Below are 23,825 nucleotides of genomic sequence, written 5' to 3' on the forward strand. Positions count from 1 at the left end.
ATTTCCAAACTGAACACTAATAATTAAAAAACATTTTTTTAGGTCCCCAGAGGCAAATTTTAGACAAATCTTATTATCTTGGACTTCTTCGGTATGTTCAATAAACATTTTTTTTTCCTATGCATGGTCATGAAGTTTTAACGCTGGTGCTTATTAAGATAGTTAGGTGTCTGTTGATTTTTAAGAATTATTTTGTGTTATAATTTCTGGTTAATTTGGCTGTGCTACAAAATATATGAGATAATACAAATAGGTTGAGATTTTAAATTGTATTTGTTTGCATGTGTGTGAATTAATTTATGTCAAGTTCACTATCATATAATGATAAGAATCATCTTTTATTATGCTTCTTTCACTAACTACTATGAAATATATTATTCATACCACTGAAATGTCATCACTTGTATCTAGTAAGAAAGGGAAAATGCATATACTTATAATATTTTAGTGCAGAGTTTTACATAAATGTATAATTGGTCAGTTGCCACAAATGTAACCTAATTTTAATTAATTCATGAAGTTCATTATGTCTCTAAGAATGAAGCTCTAAATTGAGAACTTTTTTCGTATTCTTTATCTACCTTTTTTTGCTCAGATGTCCTACTGTTCAGTCTTCATTTTTCTGCTTTATTGTATTTTGTTCTTGGCTCATCATCTATATCTTTGTCTACTATTTCCATTGCATTTAATCCATCCTTCTATCATGTCCTAAAACCTCTGTTTTCTTTTTCATTTCTTCTGCAGTCTTTTGTTTGTCAATTATCAGGATCCTTTATGGGTCTCAAACTTCTAGAAGGCAATAGAGAGAAGTGTAGGTTTTCCCCACCACTCCTTAATGCTAACATCAGCATGAGGCCAGCACTTACATAGCATCTCTTCATATCCAGCCACTTTTTAATCAAAAGAAAGAAAGGATATAGAGCTATTTGTCAGCATTGCATATCCTCACTTTTCCAGGATTTGTGCTTTTGTGTCAAAAAAATGGGTCTAGGTATTTTTGTAATTATTTGACTCTATAGCACTAGTTCTCAACTGTCCATGATTTTTGCCCCCCAGGGAACATTTGGTGATTTTTGGACATATTTTTGGTTGTCACAGCTAGGGTTGGGGGTGTGTGCTACTGACAACTTGACCAGGGATGCTGTTAAGCATTGTACAGTGCATAGGATAGCCCTTCCCCACTGCCAGAGTATCCTTTACTGACCTAAACTGTCAGCAGTGCTGCTTTTGAGAAGCCCCACCTTAGAGAGTAGCAGTAGCTGTGAGGATGACAATTAGGCATCTAGTTGTGTCTATAGATTGTTATTTTGACCAGGCTTACATTCTGGTCCTATTTCATCTTAATGATCAGAGAATCTATTTCAGTTTCTTATCATTTGGGGTATGCCTCATTTTAGTCAAACAGGCCACATAAATTGTTTTTCTTTTTTTAGTGAAATTTCACAAAACCATTTATATTATTGTTACATATTTATGAAAAATTTGCTTGACTAGAAAGGCTCTTTCCTGGATTAGGATTATTGCTGACTTTTTAATTTCTTTCCATTTAGAAGTAAAATAAGTGAACTTACAACAGAAATTAATAAACTTCAGAAAGAAATAGAAATGTACAATCAAGAGAATTCAGTATATTTGTCATATGAAAAGAGGTGAGTAGTTTTGCAGTTAAAATTATGCAAGGTCTTTTTAAGAGCAATATTCAATGTAATATGCTTCAGAAGTTTAATACCAAATTTGTAATTATACATAATGTTTATAATGTTCTTCTTATTTAGGTGTTTATGAATGTATTTGTTTTATGCTTACAGAGCTGAGACTTTAGCTGTTGAAATCAAAGAGTTTCAAGGACAACTAGCAGACTACAATATGGTATTTGCCCTTTTCTGAGATTTTTTTGAATATTTCCATTGTTTTTTACCACTTTAAAAATATATTATTTTAGATACTAAATAATACATGAATATATGCTTACGGTGAAAGATTGTAACAAGGGAGAGTATAGAGATTAAAGCCTCCCTTTGCTTTTCCCTCATTTTTCTCACCAGAAATCATTTGGCCTAACAGATATGTATTCTTCCAGTCTTAAGAAAATACATTTACTTGCAGATACATATTTTCCCTAACAGTATTAAAATAATCATTTTAAAAGTAGCTAAAATTTATTGGGTACTAACTGTCATTTCTGTAAAAAAACATTTTCTCTCTCTATGGATGGTTTTTATTATGAAATACTAAAAATTTTAATTATGTAGTGTGCAGATTCTACCTCCATTCTTATGTTTCATCCAAAATACAGTGGTTGCCTTCTTCCAAAATAGAGTATGTAACATAAACATAGTTCCACCAAGGATTTTTCCTAATGTTTACTTTCTGAAGAAATAATCTCCTTGGCTTTGTTCATAACTGTCGCAATCTTTGGGGTGGTCTTGGCCCCATTACACTTTCTAGTGTCAGAATTTTCTTTCTTCTAACTCTGTAGGTGCTCTAGATGGCAATGGCATTTGGTCTTAAAGGGGAAAACTTTTATCTCACTTCTGTTAAAAATTGTGTTACATAAAACAAGAAACATTCTATCATAATGGTTGGGTAAATTATGCTATAGCTACTTGATATTGTTATATTGTACTTATAAACAAATTTTGCTGCTTATGGAATACTGTACTTCTCAAATCTGTTTAACTGTATAATCCATAATGAACATTTTGTAGAGCCTAGTATTCAGTACAGATTTTTTTTTTTAGTAATTTTTTGTTCTAAATATGAGGAAGTTTTTTATAAAATATGAAATGACATTAGATAAAATCATTTAGCTGTACTGGAATGCATTAGGTAAATTACTTATGTAAAGATATTAATAATGTGTGAAATATGTTGTTTGCAGGTATAATGACCTAACAACTGATACAGGGAAAACATTTAGCTGATATCTAACATATAGTAAGATCTCAAATGTTAGGGTTTATTAGTACTTACTATTCATATCAGAAGTGAAATATTCTATAAACTAATGCATAGTACATTAATAAAGCTTGGTGTTTCAGAAAAAATTATACCCAAATAATTTGCTTTTAATAGCCTTCCTATTCATCCATTCATCCATTGATGGACATTTGGGCTCTTTCCATACTTTGGCTATTGTTGATAGTGCTGCCATAAACATGGTGGTGCATGTGTCCCTTCGAAACAGCAAACCTGTATCCCTTGGATAAATGCCTAGTAGTTCAATTGCTGGGTGGTAGGGTAGTTCTATTTTTAGTTTTTTGAGGAACCTGCATACTGTTTTCCAGAATGGCTGCACCAGCTTGCATTCCCAAGTAGCCTTCCTATTCAAATTCTGGTTCCACAACTTGCTGAATTTCTTTATATGCTATATTTAGAACTCTGCATCCCAAAGCAACAGAATATACTTTCTTCTCAAGTTCACATGGAACATTCTCCAAGATAGATCACATACTGGGTCACAAAACAGCTCTTCATAAATATACAAGAATTGAGATCATACCATGCATACTTTCAGACCACAATGCGATGAAGCTTGAAATCAACCACAGGAAAAAGTCTGGAAAACCTTCAAAAGCATGGAGGTTAAAGAACACCCTACTAAAGAATGAATGGGTCAACCAGGCAAGTAGAGAAGAAATTAAGAAATATATGGAAACAAACGAAAATGAAAATACAACAGTCCAAACGCTTTGGGATGCAGCGAAGGCAGTCCTGAGAGGAAAATACATTGCAATCCAGGCCTATCTCAAGAAACAAGAAAAATCCCAAATACAAAATCTAACAGCACACCTAAAGGAAATAGAAACAGAGCAGCAAAGACACCCCAAAACCAGGAGAAGAAGAAAGATCACAGCAGGAATAAACAATATAGAATCTAAAAAAACTGTAGAGCAGATCAATGAAACCAAGAGTTGGTTTTTTGAAAAAATAAACAAAATTGATAAACCTTTAGCCAGGCTTCTCAAAAAGAAAAGGGAGATGACCCAAATAGATAAAATCGTGAATGAAAATGGAATTATTACAACCAATCCCTCAGAAATACAAGCTACTTGACACATCCCCAAAGGCAAGGGAATTAAAAGCAAAAATGAACTATTGGGACCTTATGAAGATAAAAAGCTTCTGCACAGCAAAGGAAACAATCAACAAAACTAAAAGGTAACCAACGGAATGGGAAAAGTTTTTTGCAAATGACATATCGGACAAAGGGCTAGTATCCAAAATCTATAAAGAGCTCACCAAACTCCACACCCGAAAAACAAATAATCCAGTGAAGAAATGGGCAGAAAACATGAATAGACACTTCTCTAAAGAAGACATCCGGAAGGCCAACAGGCACATGAAAAGATGCTCAACATCGCTCCTCATCAGGGAAATACAAATCAAAACCATACTCAGATACCACCTCATGCCAGTCAGAGTGGCCAAAATGAACAAGTCAGGAGACTATAGATGCTGGAGAGGATGTGGAGAAACGGGAACCCTCTTGCACTGTTGGTGGGAATGCAAACTGATGCAGCCACTCTGGAAAACAGCATGGAGTTTCCTCAAAAATTTAAAAATAGACCTACCCTATGACCCAGCAGTAGCACTGCTAGGAATTTACCCAGGGGATACAGGAGTACTGATGCATAGGGGCACTTGTACCCCAATGTTTATAGCAGCACTCTCAACAATAGCCTTTCTCTTATGGAAAGAGCCTAAATGTCCATCAACTGATGAATGAATAAAGAAATTGTGGTTTATATACACAATGGAGTACTACGTGGCAATGAGAAAGAATGAAATATGGCCCTTTGTAGCAACGTGGATGGAACTGGAGAGTGTGATGCTAAGTGAAATAAGCCATACAGAGAAAGACAGATACCATATGTTTTCACTCTTATGTGGATCCTGAGAAACTTAACAGAAACCCATGGGGGAGGGGAAGGAAAAAATAAAAAGAGGTTAGAGTGGGAGAGAACCAAAACATAAGAGACTCTTAAAAACTGAGAACAAACTGAGGGTTGACGGGGGGTGGGAGATGGGTATTGAAGAGGGCATTTTTTCGGATGAGCACTGGGTGTTGTATGGAAACCAATTTGACAGTAAATTTCATAAAAAAATTAAAAAAAATAAATTTCTTTATCTGCAAAATGCGGATAATATCTACTTTAGAGAGTAATTGTTAAAATTAAGTGATACATATAATGGGTCCAGAACAATGTTTGGTGGAAGGCAAATATGTTAGCAATTGCTATCATTGCCTAACTTTTTGAAGGAAGCTTACCTGGTGTTGTGTTTGTGCCTTACCTTGTTGGCTTTTTTGTTGTTGTTGTTGTTTTTAATTTTTAGATGACCAAGAAAATCATTTTGTATTCTCACTGGTATAAATTTGTAAATCTGTTAATAGGCTCTCTGCTGCAGAAAAGAGAGTGACCGACATTCCCCAAACTTTTTGTCTTCTTTAGACACTCCTTTTAAGGTCAAACATCTTTTCAAAGCAGGCAAAGCTCACTTTGCCACCCTAAAAATGTGACTGGCCAAATGCATAGTGTATACTTAGGTAGCTAATATTTGTTTTTATCTTAGAAGATAAAATACACTATAAACAGCCAAATTATGGAAAGAGCCCAAATGTCCATTGACTGACAAATGGATAAAGAAGATGTGATATATATATGCAATGGAGTATTATTTAGAGATCAAAAAGAATGAAATCATGGGGCATCCGGGTGGCTCAGTCAGTTAAGCATTGGACTTCAGCTCAGGTCATGATCTTGTGGTTCATGAGATCAAGCCCCACATTGGGCTCTATGCTGACAGCTCAGAGCCTGGAGCCTGCTTCGGACTCTGTGTCTCCCTCTCTCTCTGTCCTTGCCCACTCACACACACACTCTCTCTCTGTCTCTCAAAAATAAAATAAAACATTAAAAAATTTTTTTAGGGGTGCCTGGGTGGCTCAGTCGGTTAAGCGTCCGACTTCGGCTCAGGTCATGATCTCGCGGTCCATGAGTTCAAGCCCCGCGTCAGGCTCTGTGCTGACCGCTCAGAGCCTGGAGCCTGTTTCAGATTCTGTGTCTCCCTCTCTCTCTGACCCTCCTCCGTTCATGCTCTGTTTCTCTCTGTCTCAAAAATAAATAAACGTTAAAAAAAAAAATTAAAAAAAAATTTTTTTTAAAAAGAATGAAATCATGCCATTTGCAACAACATAGATAGAACTAGAGTGTATTATGCTAAGTGACATAAGTCAGAGAAAGATAAATATCATATGATTTCATTCATATGTAGGATTTAAGAAACAATAGATAGAACATAGGGGAAAGGAAGGAAAAATAAGATAAAAACAGAGAGGGAGGCAAGTCATAAGAAACTCTTAAATACAGAGAACAAACTGAGGGTTGTTGGAGGGGTGTTGGCTGGAAGGATGGACTAAATGGGTGATGAGCATTAGGAGGGCACTTTTTGGGATGAGCACTGGGAATTATATTTAAGTGATGAATCACTAAATCCTGCTCCTGAAACCATTACTACACTATATGTTAACTGGCTTGGATTTAAATAAAATTAAAAATAATAATAAAATTAAAAAAGATAAAATATTTAGAAGTAATAATAATTAAATGACTACTCATTGTTTTAAGATTGAATACCTATTTATGAATTATAGAGAAAATTTATGAAGACTAACAATGTTTTTTTTTGTATCTTTGTTTTTAGTTGGTAGATAAACTTAATACCAATACTGAAATGGAAGAAGTAATGAATGATTACAACATGGTAAGAAAATTTAAAAGTATAAGTAATAGATTTACATAGATCATATCACCCAAAACAAAGCATTCATATCTAGAAATAGTTTGATAAAACTTTACACACTTTACAGATAGGTATTACTTTGATCTTAAATATTTCTATTATAGTTGACTTCCCTTAGTTGCATTTTTTTCCATTAAAGATTTTAAAGTAATCTTGATACCCAATGTGGGGTCCAACTCACAACACCAAGGTCAAGAGTTACATGCTTTACCAACTGAGCCAGCCAGTGGCCCCTTAGTTGCTCTTTTTAAATTTCTTCCTATTGGTCATATCTCCCTAGTAGATGCTTTAGTATCTTTCTACAAGGCCATGTTTGAATTGGTCGCACACACAGCGCTAGTTAGGGAGTCTTGTCTATATTTCCTTACATATAAATTAGTTTGCAATACTTTTGGTTCAGTATTTGCACAAAAGGAACTGACTACTCACTGGAAATACAGTTGCACTTTTACAAAGTTTTATAAGAAAGAGAGAAAAGTCAGTAGTTATATAATGCCAGACATAATACTACTTTTTGATTGATAAATGATACTTTGTGTTCAGTGTTCTTAGATTCTTTGGTAGACGACAAAAGGATAGAAGCTAACTTATTTTGATTATAAACATTTAGGAGAAACTAACATACATATAGCTTATAGTTTATATAACTTATAATTTCTTTATATAACTTTTATATAGTTTATAATATGGCTTAGAGCTTATACAGTCAGACTATTCTGTGAAAGCATAGAATTTATAAAATGACTTTCTAAATTAGAGTTCTAAAAACATGATAATTTCGTGAAATTAGTCTTAACTTTAGAACACAAGAAAATTCCCAACTTAAATATATATATATAGATAGATAGATAGATAGATTTATATAGATTTATATAAATCTATATATAATCCTATATATATTGGATTTTATTTTTGAGTAATCTCTGCACCCAGTGTGGGCCTTGAACTCAAAACCCCAAGATGAAGAGTCATGCACTCTACCCACTAAGCCAGCTGGGCACCACTAAAAGTATATTTTTCATGCCAAATGTAAAATGTGAAAACCTCTTTATGTGTTTTGTCAGTTGTTTGGGATAGGTCAAAATTCTAGGCTGAATATAGACAGGTAGAGTCACATAGGAGTACTCAGGGTAAAATTCTGAATAATTTAAGAATAAAACTTGCGTTGGCCCTTAATTCAGCATATTACTAATCAACTGTTGAACAGCCAATAAATATTAGATTCTGTTTACATAAATTAAGTTTACGTTGGATTATTTGATAGATCACTAAAGAACAGTGAATATTTTTGGTTTAGATTACAATGCCTGTGAAAAAGACTTCCTTTTCCAGGGGTTGTAGTTCGTTCAGTGAAATAAGTACCGTATTTTTGTTTTTAAACTTTGACAGTGGTGTTAGGATTATGATAATCTCTCAAATTGTTTATGACCAGCATACCTTTTAAAGAAGTAGCTCAGTTGAATGGTAATTTTTATCACTAACTTCTGTGTTAACTCTTTATTCAGCTTAAAGCTCAAAATGATCGAGAAACACAAAGTATGGATATCATATTTACTGAAAGACAAGCGTAAGTACAATCCATGTAGAAATCAAACATTTACAAGTGAACTATATTAGGCAATTTAACTTTGGAGTCCTTTATTTCCTTATAAATTTTCTCGTTTTCCTCTGTTACATTTTTTTATTTTAAAAATTTGAATATTTGCAAAACAAATTTTATTGTTTATACATTTGTTATCTTCATTTACCACTAAGAAGCCAAATCCTGTATAAATAAAATAACTACGTAGATCAGATAAATAAAATTTCTGTTTTAAGTACTTTAAAATCTAAGATGGATGAGAACATCTCCATCTCTGCCACTTTTAATTTTATTAATTTTATTTTATTTTTAATTTTTTTAAGGTTTATTTATTTTGAAAGAGGACATGAACAGGGGAGGGGCAGAGAGAGAGAGAGAGAGAGAGAGAATCCCAAGCAGGCTCTGCTGTGTCAGCGCAGAGCCTCACTCAGGCTTGGTCTCAGGAACTGCGAGAGCACGACCTGAGCCAATATCAAGAGTCAGATGTTCAACCAACTGAGCACCCAGGTGCCCCTACCACTTGTAATTTTAACCTGAGCTTTTTAACTATTTTGAATTATGATATTTAAGTCCCAGCCTAATAAAAGGGACATTATTAGTGGGCTATTTATATTATTTCATTATTGAATTATTAGTTTATAATTAATAGTTATATTAATGCATATATATATATATATATATATGGATCTTTATATATAACATGTTTAAAGAACATGTGGCAGTGACAGCAATGTCTACAAAGATGTAGATGTGATGTGGTTATCTTAGTCCGTTTGGGATGCTATAACAAAATACCATAAACTTAGTATTTTATAAACAACCAGAATTCGTTGCTCACAGTTCTAGAGGCTGAGAAGACCAAGCTCAAGGCACCAGCATGGTCCCATTCTGGTGAAGGCCCTCTTCATGGTTCATACCAGGCATTTTCTTGCTGTATCCTCCCAAGGTAGAGGGGGTCTGTGGGATCTCTTTTATAAGCATGCTGATCCTATTCATGAGGGCTTCAGCCTCATTACCTAGTCAGTACACAAAGACTGCACCTACTAATACCTTTGGGGGTTAGGATTTCAACACAAATTTTGGAGTGACATAAATATTCAGATAACAGCAGTTAACATAATTATTCTTCCTTGATTTTTAGCCTTAATTAAATACTATCTAAGGCAATGCAAACATAAAAAGATAAGCTATTATTATACACACACCCCATACATATTTTGTCTCAGAATTTTGTCAGTATTAATCTCTTTGAGAGCGAGGATAATAAGTAACCGTAATTACTGAAATTCTGTAACACCACATATACTGTCCTATTACTTATGCACGTAAATATTTGATAAAGAATAGGATGTTTACAGGTAATTTTAAAAAATTTGGAAGATAAATATAATTTTTCTGTTGATTAAAAACAAAGCATCAATCTATCGTTTGATGCTGTTATAAAGTGTGCCTTAGAAATTACAAATCCTGGAAGTCCCTTCCCATTTACAAAGCAAATTCCATATTTATGGTGACCAGGTTGTTACTAGAAAATTTTCTTTTTTACTGTTGTTTTTGTTCTGGTTTTAAACCATTTAGCAAGTATTTATCACTTACCATACATAAAATACTCTCCTAGGTACCTAAGGAATAAATAATAAACTGTAGTCCATTTATATTTTATAACGGACTTTGATAAAAAAACTATATAAAGTGTTTTTTATAGAGTTTAGAACCTTTAGAGTCTAGAACATTTAGGTCCTCATTTATTTCCTCATTTATCTGCAGTTGTATAATATTCAAGTCAGATTTGTATATATTATATGTACATGTTTTATAGATACTTCATCCAGAAAGATAACTCACAGATTATAAATTTAAGAATGCCACAGGCTTTATGTCTATTAGGTTCATTTAGTTGAGGAAAAAGTTCTTAAAATATGGTAGTTTGTCCTGAAATGTGAGAACTTTCAAACTTAATATTGGCAGTTTGTAATTGAGGCTGAGTGAAATTGGTTCTCCTGACCCTGTTAAGCAGAAAATTAAATTAAGAACAAAAGTTACCTTCAAGAAGTTTACTTTTATATGCAGAGGGATAGACTTACTTCATGTGTTAATCAGATGATCAGCATCTCAATAACACAAGGCTGTATCTTGACCACATTCAAAGGGAACAAGTAATTTCATACCTTGAGAAGGCAAGTCTAAAAACTTTTTTTCATTCTGTTTTATAGTACTACCATTTAGTGATTTAGTGTGGTGACTAAACCATCTGGTTTATTATGTAACACCTATTCATAATCAGTTAGTTTTATTATGCAGCCTTAATATATTACTACAGCATTAAGAAACTTGGTTTTAATTTAGTTTCACATGCCAAAAAAAAAAAATTTAGTTTTGCATGCCAATATTCAATTATAAGAGTTTTAAGAAAATAGATGTAGTTTGCTCATGTAGTATTTCATTTTACTACATTTTTTTCAGTATTAATATTTGCCTCTTAGGAAATGATATTTTGGTAAAATAATAGCTTTTTAGAAAAAGGTGCATTTTTGGGAATGCAATCTGGTGCAGCCACTCTGGAAAACAGCATGGAGGTTCCTCAAAAAACTAGAAATAGAACTACCCTACTACCCAGTAATTGATCCACGGGATACAGGCGTGCTGTTTCGAAGGGATACATGCACCCCCATGTTTATAGCAGCACTATCAACAATAGCCAAAGTATGGAAAGAACCCAAATGTCCATTGATGGATGAATGGATAAAGAAGATGTGGTATGTATATACAATGGAGTATTACTTGGCATTCAAAAAGAATGAAATCTTGCCATTTGCAACTACGTGGATGGAACTGGAGGGTATTATGCTAAGTGAAATTAGTCAGAGAAAGACAAATACCATGACTTCACTCATATGAGGAATTTAAGAGACAAAACAGATGAACATAAGGGAAGGGAAACAAAAATAATATAAAAACGGGAAGGGGGATAAAACAGAAGAGACTCATAAATATGGAGAACAAACTGAGGGTTACTGGAGGGGTTATGGGAGGGAGGATGGGGGTAAGGGGCACTAAGGAATCTATTCCTGAAATCATTGTTGCACTATATGCTAACTAATTTGGATGTAAATTTTAAAATATTTTAAAAATTAGGGGCGCCTGGGTGGCGCAGTCGGTTAAGCGTCCGACTTCAGCCAGGTCACGATCTCGCGGTCCGTGAGTTCGAGCCCCGCGTCGGGCTCTGGGCTGATGGCTCAGAGCCTGGAGCCTGTTTCCGATTCTGTGTCTCCCTCTCTCTCTGCCCCTCCCCCGTTCATGCTCTGTCTCTCTCTGTCCCAAAAATAAATAAACGTTGAAAAAAAAAATTTAAAAAAAAAAATTTTTTTTAATTAAAAAGGTGCATTTTGTTTCCATAATTATCTCTTATAATTGAGATTTAAAACAATAAAGTATAAATGATATTATCTAGTAAGAAATTTTACATGTAAAACATTTATGTCCTTTATTGAAAACATGTTTCTATAAACACAGACAAATATACATTATAAATAAGTGAGTTCTATTTGACAGGGCATATATATATCATCCTTAACAGTTTTTATTTTCCTCATTAGACATTTGAGCTGAATTTACTATTGGTATAATGGCTATTCTGCAGAATATAACACATATCTACATTATTTTTAGTTTCTTTTTTCTAAGAAACTATTAGGTGCATAGGCATTTTGAGAAATGACACAAAAATAAAACAGTGTATTAAACACTTATGTTCCCATCTCCCAGCTCCATCAGCTCATATCCATTCCTGCTCCATACAGACCTCTAGGCACTCACTACTGCCTTCCCTGTATTACGATGAAGAAGTTCTAAAGATATTGTATTATTTCATCTAGAAAAGTATTTTATTTTAGTGTTTTAGAGATGTTCTCTAAAAGATATAGATAAATACACTTAATTTCCACCCATATGGAAGGTAAAAATGATGGATTGTTTTTTACAGCTTTTAATGCCACTGTTTGCATTAAGTTGTTAAATTATGATTGCAGCTAACTGAATTAGTAAATAATAAGAATTAGTAAATAATTAACTTCAGACCCTTCCTATAATAGTTTAAGGCCATTGTTGTCCAAACTACATTTTTTGGACCATTAATGTGCTATGAACTCTTTATGGGCATACTTCAAATAAAGGGTTTTGTTGTCAAGTAAGTTTGGAAAATTCTTAAAACTTGGTTCTTGAAGAGCAGAGTACTTTAGCTTAGTAGAGTTTCAAATAAGTCATATGACAAAGAATCTTGTTTCACTTTGTTTAAACTCAGTATTTCGTATAGGAATTCAGTAGTAATTTGCCCATGTACCTTTTCCCCCCTTATAAGTATTTCTGGGCATTTTTCTGGAAATTAATATTCTGTAAAACAATTTGGGCCATCTACAGGATCCCAAACAGCTGTGCCTGGACCAGCGGAAATTTCTCACGTCCAGCCAAATTCATTTGAATAGAGTTCTCCTGGGGCGCCTGGGTGGCGCAGTCGGTTAAGCTTCTGACTTCAGCCAGGTCACGATCTCGCGGTCCGTGAGTTCGAGCCTCGCGTCAGGCTCTGGGCTGATGGCTCAGAGCCTGGAGCCTGTTTCCGATTCTGTGTCTCCCTCTCTCTGCCCCTCCCCCGTTCATGCCCTGTCTCTCTCTGTCCCAAAAATAAATAAACGTTGAAAAAAAAATTAAAAAAAAAAAAGAATAGAGTTCTCCTAAGAGAGGGAAAAAAATAGATTTTTAAAAACAGGATTCACAGATACTTGTGATAGCCACTTTGGAAGCCACCATACTGTTCATTTGTGACGATCATGCATTATGGTGATGGTCTTTCTTTATAGACAAACTCGGTACTTTTTTTTTTTTTTTTTTGGAAATCAGTAGTAACTTGTTAGGGATTGTGCCTGAACATTGTGCCTGGGCTTTAAGTTAGTACTAAATTTTCAGGAAATTTGTTGTGCTAATTCTGGAAGCATTGAAAAAATATTTTCCAATTCCATGAATTCATTCTATGAGCATAAAATCAATCTTAGTCTGTTGTATATTTAAGCTTCTTCACTTTGACTTCTCATATCCAAAACCTTTATTTTTCACTTACTCCAGTCAATAAATGTTAATATAATTTAATATGTAGTGAATCAAATATCTGGGCTAATATGAGAATCAATTCATTTTAATTAATGAATAATTTACTTTAGGTCTTTTTCTTACTAGGATGTATGGTCTCCTGAATACTGCTGAGAAAAGTAATACTTCTGTTGTAACTGTTAGCTACCGGGTAATGTCGTTTACTATATTTGCACATACTTGCTCAGTACCAATGAGAAAAACATGATTTTATGATATTCATGTGTTGTAATTAATATGAAAGTACTACTAGCCACAGTTTGGTATGTCACATGCCTAATCTCTATGTCTAAACTGTGAGTGAGCCAATAACATTTTTAAAGAATCAAACATTGAAGAGAATTAATTTTCTTCACGTAATTCATGAGTATCTATATATTTGTCTTCAATAAACCCATCATCGTCTATTACAAATGAATGTAGTTGTTCAAATATTACTGTAGTTTCTTCAGAGTTTGTATGTGAGGCCTGTGAAAGAGAACTTGAATTTTCAGTAAAACCATCTTCATAGGTTTCTGCTTCATGCTCTTCCAGGCGATGATGATTGTAACTAAGCAGAAAATTATACCATATTGGGCATTTGATAGCAATAAAAATGAGGAATGAAGTCATCAATACAGTGACTACCACACCGAGAAGAAAAGCCCAGCTTTTTCCAAGAAGTTCATGTTCTTAATTGGAATACCGAGAAAGAGAGAGAGAGAAAGAGATTTTGTTAAATTGACAAAAATAAAATAATCATAATTACATGTCCTAATAACTCCATAGTATTGGTATTAGAAATAAACACACATTCTAATTTTCTTTAAACAAAAGTTACTAAGACTACAGTAAATTAAGATATTTCATAGTGTGGTGAGAAAATACCTTTTTTTCAAAATAGCTACCTATCTTTGCAGATACTGTTTATCAATTCACCTTAAAACATTACTGATTTATACCTGTTGAGAATTGTTACTTAACCAGTCGAAAGTAAGGCTCAGAGAAGTTAAATAAGTTGCATTATGGCATTGGATGGTAACTGGCAGAACCTGGTTTGGAAACCTAGTATTTTGTAAATCTTTTGTTGAAATGAGGAATTGTTCTTTTACATTGTTTCTAGAAATTTAAAATTCAGTTTATTTAGTCTACTGCCCCAATATTAATATTTAAGACCAGTACATTACCTGAATTTTTTAAGTTGTTCAAAGAGCTGTTAAATGTTGAATTGTTAATGGACTGAGAGTGGTTATAAAGATCTTCATTTATAGGTGGAGAAAATTTTGAGTAGCATTCAGCATTGTATGGTACAGTTGTGATACTATAGCGTTTCAGGATATCTGGGTAGGCACATGTGGTGATGTTCTCATTTTCTGGTAAATCAGAATTAAGATTTGTTACGGAAAATAGGATTAATAATATTAGTAAATTTTTATAGCTAACATTTTATAATTATTTTTACCTAGAATTTTTGGTAATGACCTGTCATCATTAAAGATTATAAGAAACTCTTGTATTTGCCTAGCAACACTATAAGGGAAAGATTCATATTCTTGTTTATTAAGTTATTTTATGAATATAGTTCAAGTGTAATATGTTTATTGTTTAGTTTATGTATTAAAGTAAAGATGGTATGATTAAGATTGTGGTGAAAATTGATCACAGGCAGAGCATGGTTTGCAGTTAAGCAAATAGGGCACCTGTTTTTATCTACTCTCTGGCAGGATATCCTAAGAAAAGGAAATACCTAAAAAAAATTACTCTTATGTATTCACACTGCAAACTTAATACATGAAGTGATAGTATCATTTCACATATATAGAACATTTAAAATTTTCTTTTCTTTTTTTTTTTTTTTCCTGAAAGGCAGAGGAACAACATCTATTCAGCAATTACTTTTTATTGTTTCTTCCTGCTTCCCGTAAACAGGAATAGTTTCTTTTTCTTTAAAACATGAAGTGAGAGACTTTCCTGGGGTGGTACAATCAAAAATCAATCACATTTTGGTTTTGATTAAATTATGTTAGCTTACCTAGTGTCACATTTGAGGTGTTCAACCATTTCTGCAAATTCAGTAGACTACAAGAGCAGTTCCATGGATTTCCATATAAAATTATTAATTCCAGATGAAACATTCGTGGTACATCAAAATAGCTTATCAAATTGCCTTGCAGATTCAGAAGTATTAGGTTTTTTAGAGGCACAAATATATCAGGATTCAGTTGAAATATTTTGTTTTGACAGAGATGTAACTGTTTTAGTTTATTTAAGCCTATGAACGCACCCTGTTGAATTATGTGGATGGAGTTTGTACACATATTTAAAATTTCTAGGTTGGAGAGGTTACCAAAGCTGTTATTATATAACATAATGATATTGTTCTCAATCAAATAGAGTTCAGTGAGTAAAAAATAGGTCTGTAGAACCCTTGTGTCTGTAACATTCAGAGAAATTTGGTTATAACTGAGATCAAGTATAGTAATGTTTTTATTGATATCCACTGGAATTAATGAATAATTCATTTCAGTGAAATTATATTTGACTTCCTAAAAAAGAAAAAATCAGAAATTAATTAGGAAAAATATTAACAGAATTTCCCAAATTTTCATATCCAGGTAATTAGATATTTAGGAGAAAATAGTTTTAGAAAATATTTCCTCTCTAATATTTGATGTTACAGTGTAAAAAAGGTAAAGAAAATACTTTTATTTATCAGGATGAAATACTGAAGATTAAGGAAATTCTGATACATGTAATTGAGCAAAGATCTTCTAGTTTACCATATATACTTTATGTTATTACAGAAAGAAAGACTATGGGTGTAATTCCATTTATGTATGTGGAAATACATGGCAAATAATAATTCTCTTATTTAGTACTTCATTTGTGCAGATTTATAATGAAATTTAAAATTTGTTGTTTTTAAAAATCAGAGCTACCAACACTAGGGCTATTAAATCATTAAATCATTCAGAAATATTACTAAAGATATAACTCTATAGAATTAACAGATCAAAGTTTCGTGTTTTAAAAGAAAATATTTATTGGGGCACCAGGGTGGCTTAGTTAAACGTCCAACTCAACTCTGGCTCAGGTCAAGCTGCGTCCCGGGCTCTGCACTGGGCATGGAACCTGCTTAACATTCTCTCTCTTCCTTTCTCTCTGTCCCTTCCCTGCTTATGTTCTCTCTCAAAATAAATGAAAATACATACTTTATTAATTTTTTTAAGTAATATCTGTACCCAGCATGGGGCTTGAACTCATGATCCCAAGATCAAGAATCATGTCCTACCGACTGAGCCAGCCAGGTGCCCCCAGAAAATATTTATTTTATAACAGAAATTGAACCATGTATTGAATTTAAGAGCCAGGAAGCATGAAGAAGTGCTTTCCTTATTTGGATATAGAGCCAAAAAAATAGTTCTTATTTTGACTATTTTTGCAATTGAAGTATCTCCCTAAAAACAATAATGTAACAACAATAATTTTCCTCATAAATATATGATTTTAAAAAAAAATCCTACATTTTAAAAAGTAGTGTTTGGGGGTGCCTGGCTGGTTCAGTTGGTAGAGCATGTGACGCTTAATCTTCAGGCCCTGAGTTTGAGCCCCACTTTGGGAGTAGAGATTACTTAAAACAAGACAGTGGTGTTTATGTCCTGAAACTAATCTCACATTTTATAGTGAAAACTTTTAAAGAACTAAGTTAAAAAAAAAATGGGGGCACCTGGGTGGCTCAGTCATTTGTGTCCGACTCTTGATTTCGACTCAGGTCATGATCCCAGGGTTGTGGGATCAAGTCCCACGTTTGGCTCCATGGCTGAGCATTGAGCCTACTTGTCTCTCTTTCTCTCTCTCTCTCTCTCTCTCTCTCTCTCTCTCTCCCCCTCTCCCTCTCTCTCTCCCTCTCTCTCTCCCTCTCCCTCTCTCCCTCTCTCCCCCCCCCATCTGCCCCTTTCCACCACTCGAACATGTGCTCTCTGTCTAAAATAAAAAAATAAATAAAAAGCATGTGTTTTCAATTTATAAAAAAAAATTTATAGACTGCTTTTGTCAAATTAGAATCCAGCTTACATATCACAGATTTTGAATATAGACAGCTAAACATTTGGTTGTGATAGCTTGGATTTTTTTCTTTTATTGTCTTGGGATATTTTACTAAATGTACACAAAGTATACCTTTGAAAATATTGGTTGTAAAAACTTACTGTTCTAGAAGACTGGCTGTCGTCTGATAACAATAGCATGGAGAGGGGCCAAAACAAGATTGTGATGCATGTAGTTTTCATATCGGAAGCCTGATAGAAAAGAGAGTATTTTCATCTCAGTAGGATACTAGAACTTTAGAGATGATTGAGGACATTTTGATTTCCTTTTTTCTCCTTGTAAATCTATTTTTTCTTAAAATATGTAAAATGTAAAACAAGTACATGTCCCTGAACTCTTCCTTGCTCTCTAATCTTAACAAATTGGAAAGCTCCTGGCAAATGAAATTTGAACATATTTTAGAATGTTTATGAGTTCCTGAATTGATTGAAAAGAAATTTAATAGAACTGGTTGTATATTTTAAAATTTTAATAATGTGCGTGAAAGAAAGTTTTATATACATACATATGTGTACATGTTTAATATGCTTATATTGTTATTTCTTGTTTTTTTTAGATTTTAGGCATTGTCTGTTGGTATAATCCATTGACTTAAAACCGTAGGAGTTGAGAGTCTTCAGCTCTTTTTCAAACACTTGCTACCTTCATCTCCAATCCATCAAATGTATGCTTTTTATCTCTTCATTCTCCAAACATAGTTACTTATAATTTTGGCTAGATGAGTATTCAGGGCTTATCATGAACGTATAAATACTGTTAATGACTGAGCCATGTAACAGGATTACTTTCCTGTTCCTGTACACTTTTTTTTCCTCTAAATTACTGTATTTTTCATGTGCTTAGTTTTTTTTTTTTGTTTTTTTATGAATTGCTACCTAAACTCTCCCCTAACATATCGCTAAATAGTTTATACTTATTAGATATTTAACATTCCATCTTCTTAAAGAAGTCTCTCCTTAGGCCTTACTTAGAATGAAATTGCTGGACTTTTTCTTGGGAATCCCTAAATGTTATTATCCTTAGTTTTGTTTTGTTTTACTCTTGGACTGGTTGGCTTTCCCAAAATGACTTTCAACTGTCTGAACAGATAAGGCCAGGTAGTGAGCTGAAAGCTGAGTGGTGAAAAAGGGGGGTTTATCTCAGTAATTAGTATGTAAACTTTAACTTACTCCCCGTTTTTGGCCTAACATTCCTGCATTCACTTGTGCTTAGTGCCCAGATTCCCTTTGTTGTATTCTCCCCAGAGGGAAAAAAAAGGCCTCAGTCTTGTGCTTATGTAGGAGAGGAACTTTACTTGGCTGGGCAGAGGCAAGAAGGAAGAATTTTAACTATGTTTTATTCCTTTCTTCTCCAGTTCCAGAGTACCTGGTGCTGCCAGTTTCTGGGCCATTTATGGGTTCTGTGGTATAATTCAAGCAACTTCTCAGCTTGCCCCACTGCTGGCTTGGAAACATTTTGCTTTCCTAGATTCCACTTAACCATTAACTTTCAAGTTTCTTGGTTTTATTGCTGTTGCCCTCTCTTCCATTCTCTTTGTCCTTATTACTTTTTATTTTCATTTAAGTCAGGTTTGGGTCAGGAGTCAAAGTTAACATGTACATCCAACATGCCATCTTTAACTGGAAATTGCCATTAATTTGAGTAAACTCTTGTTGCTAAATAATTACTTTCCATTTAGTCATTTTATTCATGACCTTGATGTTTCTTGTTTTTATCTGTTTTCTTAAAGTCAGCATTAGAAAACTATATTGCAAACAAATGATCATTTAAGAGGATATGAATATATCCTGTTATAATCCTTATTGGCTTTCTGAAATTTAGTCTTTTAAATCTTATAGCATTTCTTGCAATGCGATACTTAATATTTTAAAGGGTAAGTTTATTCCATCAGAGCAGGAAGTAGAAAACTATTCAGAATGAGCAAGCCTCATTTCAAGTTATAAAATCTGTTGTTGCCTCATTAGCAATGAGGAATTTACTGTTATTTCAGTTTTGGTCTATTTTAGTTCACTTTCTCATTACCTTCAGTATGTTGATTTGTTTATACTTATATCTCTTTTATTTCTCCTTTACCATAGTTAAATTTATTAGAAAAAGCCACTGCTGTCCTAGATTTCACAAACTGGATGTAGACTCAGAATCAGATTCTTTTAGAATCAGATTTAGAATCTGATTCTTTTAAAATCAGAAATGAGTTCAAGCTCTTATTCCAGAACATTGTCCACAAAAGGGGATCCCTAATTCATACATAAAAGGTACTTTACCCCTGTTTAACCACCTCTAGGAACATGTGTACAGCCTTGTCAATGGCTTGTGTCAGTATTTATCAGTGGGGTAGCAAAGTTCTTAGTGAGGGTGCAAACGTAGGTAAGGTAGTGGTGAGTAAGGGAAAAGTCCTATTTTTTTCAGAAATAAGTAGGATAGGGATCATTAAAGGAAGCAAATAGGCTGCAAAAAAAAATGAGCTGATTCTAAGAAATTATGTGGAAAAGAAGCAGCTAAAGTATGTAATGGAGAGATCAGGCAGGACTATAAACCAATGTGTAATTTATGATCTTTATCCTCTATTTCATACTAATAATTGCTTTCTCTAGTGTGCTAAAGGTGATAAGATTAGAAAAGGATTTTTCCCCATTTTTTGATAAATTTCAGAGTTAGGAGCAATATATATGCAGAGCTTAAGGTAGATTCTGTATAAGAAAGTGTTCAGCAAATCTCAAGCATTGTTAGGTCTAAAGCTATGAAATGCATTGATTGGACTACACAGTGTGGGGCTTTTCATATATTTTGTGTGTCTTTTGGAAGGGGAAAGATTAAAAGAGGGGGTGGGGCACCTGGATGGCGCAGTCGGTTAAGTGTCCTACTTGAGCTCAGGTCATGATCTTGCAGTTCGTGGGTTTTAGCTCCTCATCATCGGGCTCTGTGCTGACAGCTCAGAGCCTGAAACCTGTAGATTCTGTGTCTCCCTTTCTCTCTGCCCCTCCCCTGCTTGTACTCTGTCTCTCTCAAAAATAAATATTAAAAAAAAATTTTTTTTTAATAAATAAAAGAGGGAGTGGATGTTGACCATCACAACCTGAGTAGAGAAGTCCCTAGACAAAAACATTTGCTAGCATTATTGGCTATCTTAAAGAAATCAAGTGGGTGGAATAGCTAGCCAGTAGATAGGTTATGCAGATTGTCCTTGAGTCACTTTACCGCATTTAAAACATTGGTGTAAAAAGAAGATATCTATTACTGCCTTTTCCCTCCCATTGGAATTTTTTCTCAATTTGAAATTTATTTTGAAATGATACTTGGGTTTGAATTTAGTGATAAAAAAATAAAGAACAAATGGAATAACAGTTTCTTTTAATTTACAAAATAAAGTGCCTTTTGACTTAGCTTACAGCCTACCTTACAGGAAAAAAAAGCTTTACACAAAAGTAAATAATAGGTAAAGAATAGTGTTCCCCTTAGTGCGTTTTCAAGTATAAGTTTCTTGGGAGTTTTTGGTTATTTACTTCCTATGACTTTCATGCCATGAAATAAAAAGATGCTGCAATTATGTTGGTTTTGTTAAATAAAATGTATATATAGTTTTGCCATTAAATATTTTAGTTACACCAGAATTTGATGTGTTTGAAGATATTAACAGTTCATGATTAACTTCACTTTTGTAGTCAACCATTTTATAGATTTTTTTTGCAAACTTAAACATTTTTATAATGGAAAATTTCAAGAGAAAACCTCTGAGCAGGGAGAATAGTCACACCTAATTTCAGCAATTACCAATTAGCGGCCAGTTGTTTTGTTTTTTTTTTCATCTTTTAAATTTGTTTTAAGTTAATGTCATTTTTCAGAATGCTCTGTGATTAACATATTTCAAAATAAAAAGATCTTATATATTTGATTAGCTAGATGCAACCTTTTTCCCCCAAAAAAAGAAAATTAGTTTGCATTGCATTATAACTTTATTCGAGAAGGTTTTTTGGCCATGTCCCAGGTGTATATTTCTAAAGTAGATCATGTGAAGATATAATCATATTTTCTCCTCTTTCATCACTTATTAAAGATTTTTGTACAGACTTAACAAATCTAAATATGTTTTTTTTAATTCACCAGCAACCACCAAACCTATAAATATATAGGATCTTACCTTTACTTTTTTCTTTTGTCTCTGAGATTCGTGTGCTAAGGAGTCTACTGTTTCTTCTACACCATTAAAAAAAAGTATGTCATATGATTGCATTTCACTTACATTTTAACCTTTGTACCTAGTGAACACGTGATTAAAAAAAACTAGACTTCCTTAGCAAAAGATTGACTAGAAGAATAATTTCTTAAAGTCATCTTTGACTTTTTTAGCGTAACAAATAAAGTGCGTTGCTTAACCTTTGTGTTTCTTAATTACTCTTGAAAATTTAAATATTAGCAAATTCACTTTGCAAGTTAAAGTATATGATATTGAGAATGCATACTTTAAAAGATATATTGTTAGAGTGATTTAAAGTTAGTCCTAAAGGTATTTTGTGTTTAGAAAGATTCAAGTTGAAAAGATACCACCAAGTTTTGTATTCCCCTGAGTTTCAACTTTGTTATTTACTCATTTTTATGACACTGTCATTGGTGGTTTTACTGCCAAGTTATAACAGGAGCAAAGTGCTCAGAGCATCAAAAGACCTGACACTTGGCATTGTGTGGCCTTCAAAAAATGAGTTACCTTCCTTATGCTGCAGCTTCTCATCTGTGAAATAGAATACTGTATAGTATGAGCTCCCATATTACTACAGTAGACAGATAAATCAAGCAAAAACATGGTTAAGATTCCTTATTGATAGTGAATAATCATGGAATTTAGAATGAGTTAGTTCCAAAAGATTAACTCCTCTGAGCCTAGTATCCTTAATCTATGAAACAAAGAGATTGCAATAGATGACCTTTTCTGCTTGAAAGTTCTGTGAGCCCGTAAACCCGTATCAGTTCAGCATTTGTTGTACTATAGTAATTGAAATTCAAAGTGAAGATATCACTCTGTCAGGCAGTGAGACAAAAATAAATAGAAATTCCAGGTTGTTTGATTTTGTTCATTTTTTTTTCTTAAGTTTTATTTATTTAAGTAATCTCTACATCCCATGTTGGGCTTGAACTCACAACTCTGAGATTAAGAGTCGCATGCTCCTGCACTTGAGCCAGCCAGGCACCCCTGATTTTGTTCATCTTTTATTGGGTTATTATGAGATATTATTTGTAGGAAAATTTCTTAGTTTAGATTATTTTATTCTGGTAGTGGGGTATGAGTATAAAAGGTGTGGAGATGGGTGCATCTACAGGGTTTAGAGAGAGATTGTGAAAACTGTAGAAGTTGATATCTACATGTGAAAGATTAAATAGTAGAAGACTCATATTTTGAAACACAAAATAGAAATTTTGATGTTGAGACTAAACAGTTATCTTCAAGTAGTCTTTTTATATGTCAGTCTTTAAGTATTTACATGATAACTAGCATCTTTCTATTTTTTTCAGAATTTTTCTCTACCATATTGATAATTGACCTTGCTTAGGTAATAAGTGACACATCACTGGTATTTCTTGTGATTATATGATAAAGATGGTTATTGTTTATAATTAATTTAGTCACTACTACTTTTATATGATTACACTCGTGATGTTCCTGTTATGTTTTTAGGGAAATAAATTTATTATTTTGCAGTGCTAAAATATAGTTGATAACTTTGGGAACACCAATTTTTTTTAAGTTTATTTTTAAGAAAGAGAGAGAGAAGAAGCACAAGTGGGAGAGGGGCAGAGACAGAATCCCAAGCAGGCTCCGTGCTCTAAGCACAGAGACCAATGTGGGGCTCTGTCCCACAAACCATGAATCATGACCTGAACCAAAATTAAGAGTGAGTTGAACACTTAACAGACTGAGCCACCCATGTGCCCCAGAACACCAATTTTAATTAAAGCTGTAGATAAGCAAAATATATTATTATTCTAAAGCTCTGATTGTTTTTTAGTCAAATTGCACTGTAGGTTTCCTTTCTCTCAGATCAGTCAGAGCAGTGTTACTTTATATCATTTACATGGTGAACTACCATACAAGATTTCATTTGGTCAAAGAATTCTATAGCCAAAAGATGTTTAAAATCCACTATTCTAAAATTTAACTGTCTTATTTCTCTTGAGGATATGGCAAAGTGTAAACACATCCTTGTATATATATGGCTTTAAGGAT

The 23,825-nt window shown here is 33.4% G+C and overlaps 2 protein-coding genes across 3 annotated transcripts in view; one reads left to right on the forward strand and one right to left on the reverse strand.

Annotated features, from left to right (window-relative positions):
* Positions 1–23,825, forward strand: part of IFT74 (intraflagellar transport 74) — an 88,661-nt gene that overhangs the window by 18,113 nt on the left and 46,723 nt on the right. For both annotated transcript variants that reach the window (XM_043567178.1, XM_043567179.1), the window contains exons 4-8: positions 43–91; positions 1,551–1,649; positions 1,809–1,869; positions 6,703–6,762; positions 8,307–8,368. In XM_043567178.1, the coding sequence (XP_043423113.1) occupies positions 43–91; positions 1,551–1,649; positions 1,809–1,869; positions 6,703–6,762; positions 8,307–8,368 (331 nt within the window). The remainder of the gene's footprint in view (positions 1–42; positions 92–1,550; positions 1,650–1,808; positions 1,870–6,702; positions 6,763–8,306; positions 8,369–23,825) is intronic.
* On the reverse strand, positions 13,865–22,558 carry LRRC19 (leucine rich repeat containing 19). The gene is made up of 5 exons (XM_043567180.1): positions 21,747–22,558; positions 17,710–17,799; positions 15,534–16,047; positions 14,689–14,874; positions 13,865–14,193 (listed from the first exon to the last, which is right to left on the reverse strand). Exons 1-5 carry the CDS (start codon positions 21,837–21,839, stop codon positions 13,865–13,867), a joined length of 1,212 nt encoding a protein of 403 aa, XP_043423115.1. The 5' UTR covers positions 21,840–22,558.

The sequence above is a fragment of the Prionailurus bengalensis genome, chromosome D4 (genome assembly GCF_016509475.1).
Source record: "Prionailurus bengalensis isolate Pbe53 chromosome D4, Fcat_Pben_1.1_paternal_pri, whole genome shotgun sequence".
In the NCBI taxonomy this organism is placed as follows: Eukaryota; Metazoa; Chordata; class Mammalia; order Carnivora; family Felidae; genus Prionailurus; species Prionailurus bengalensis.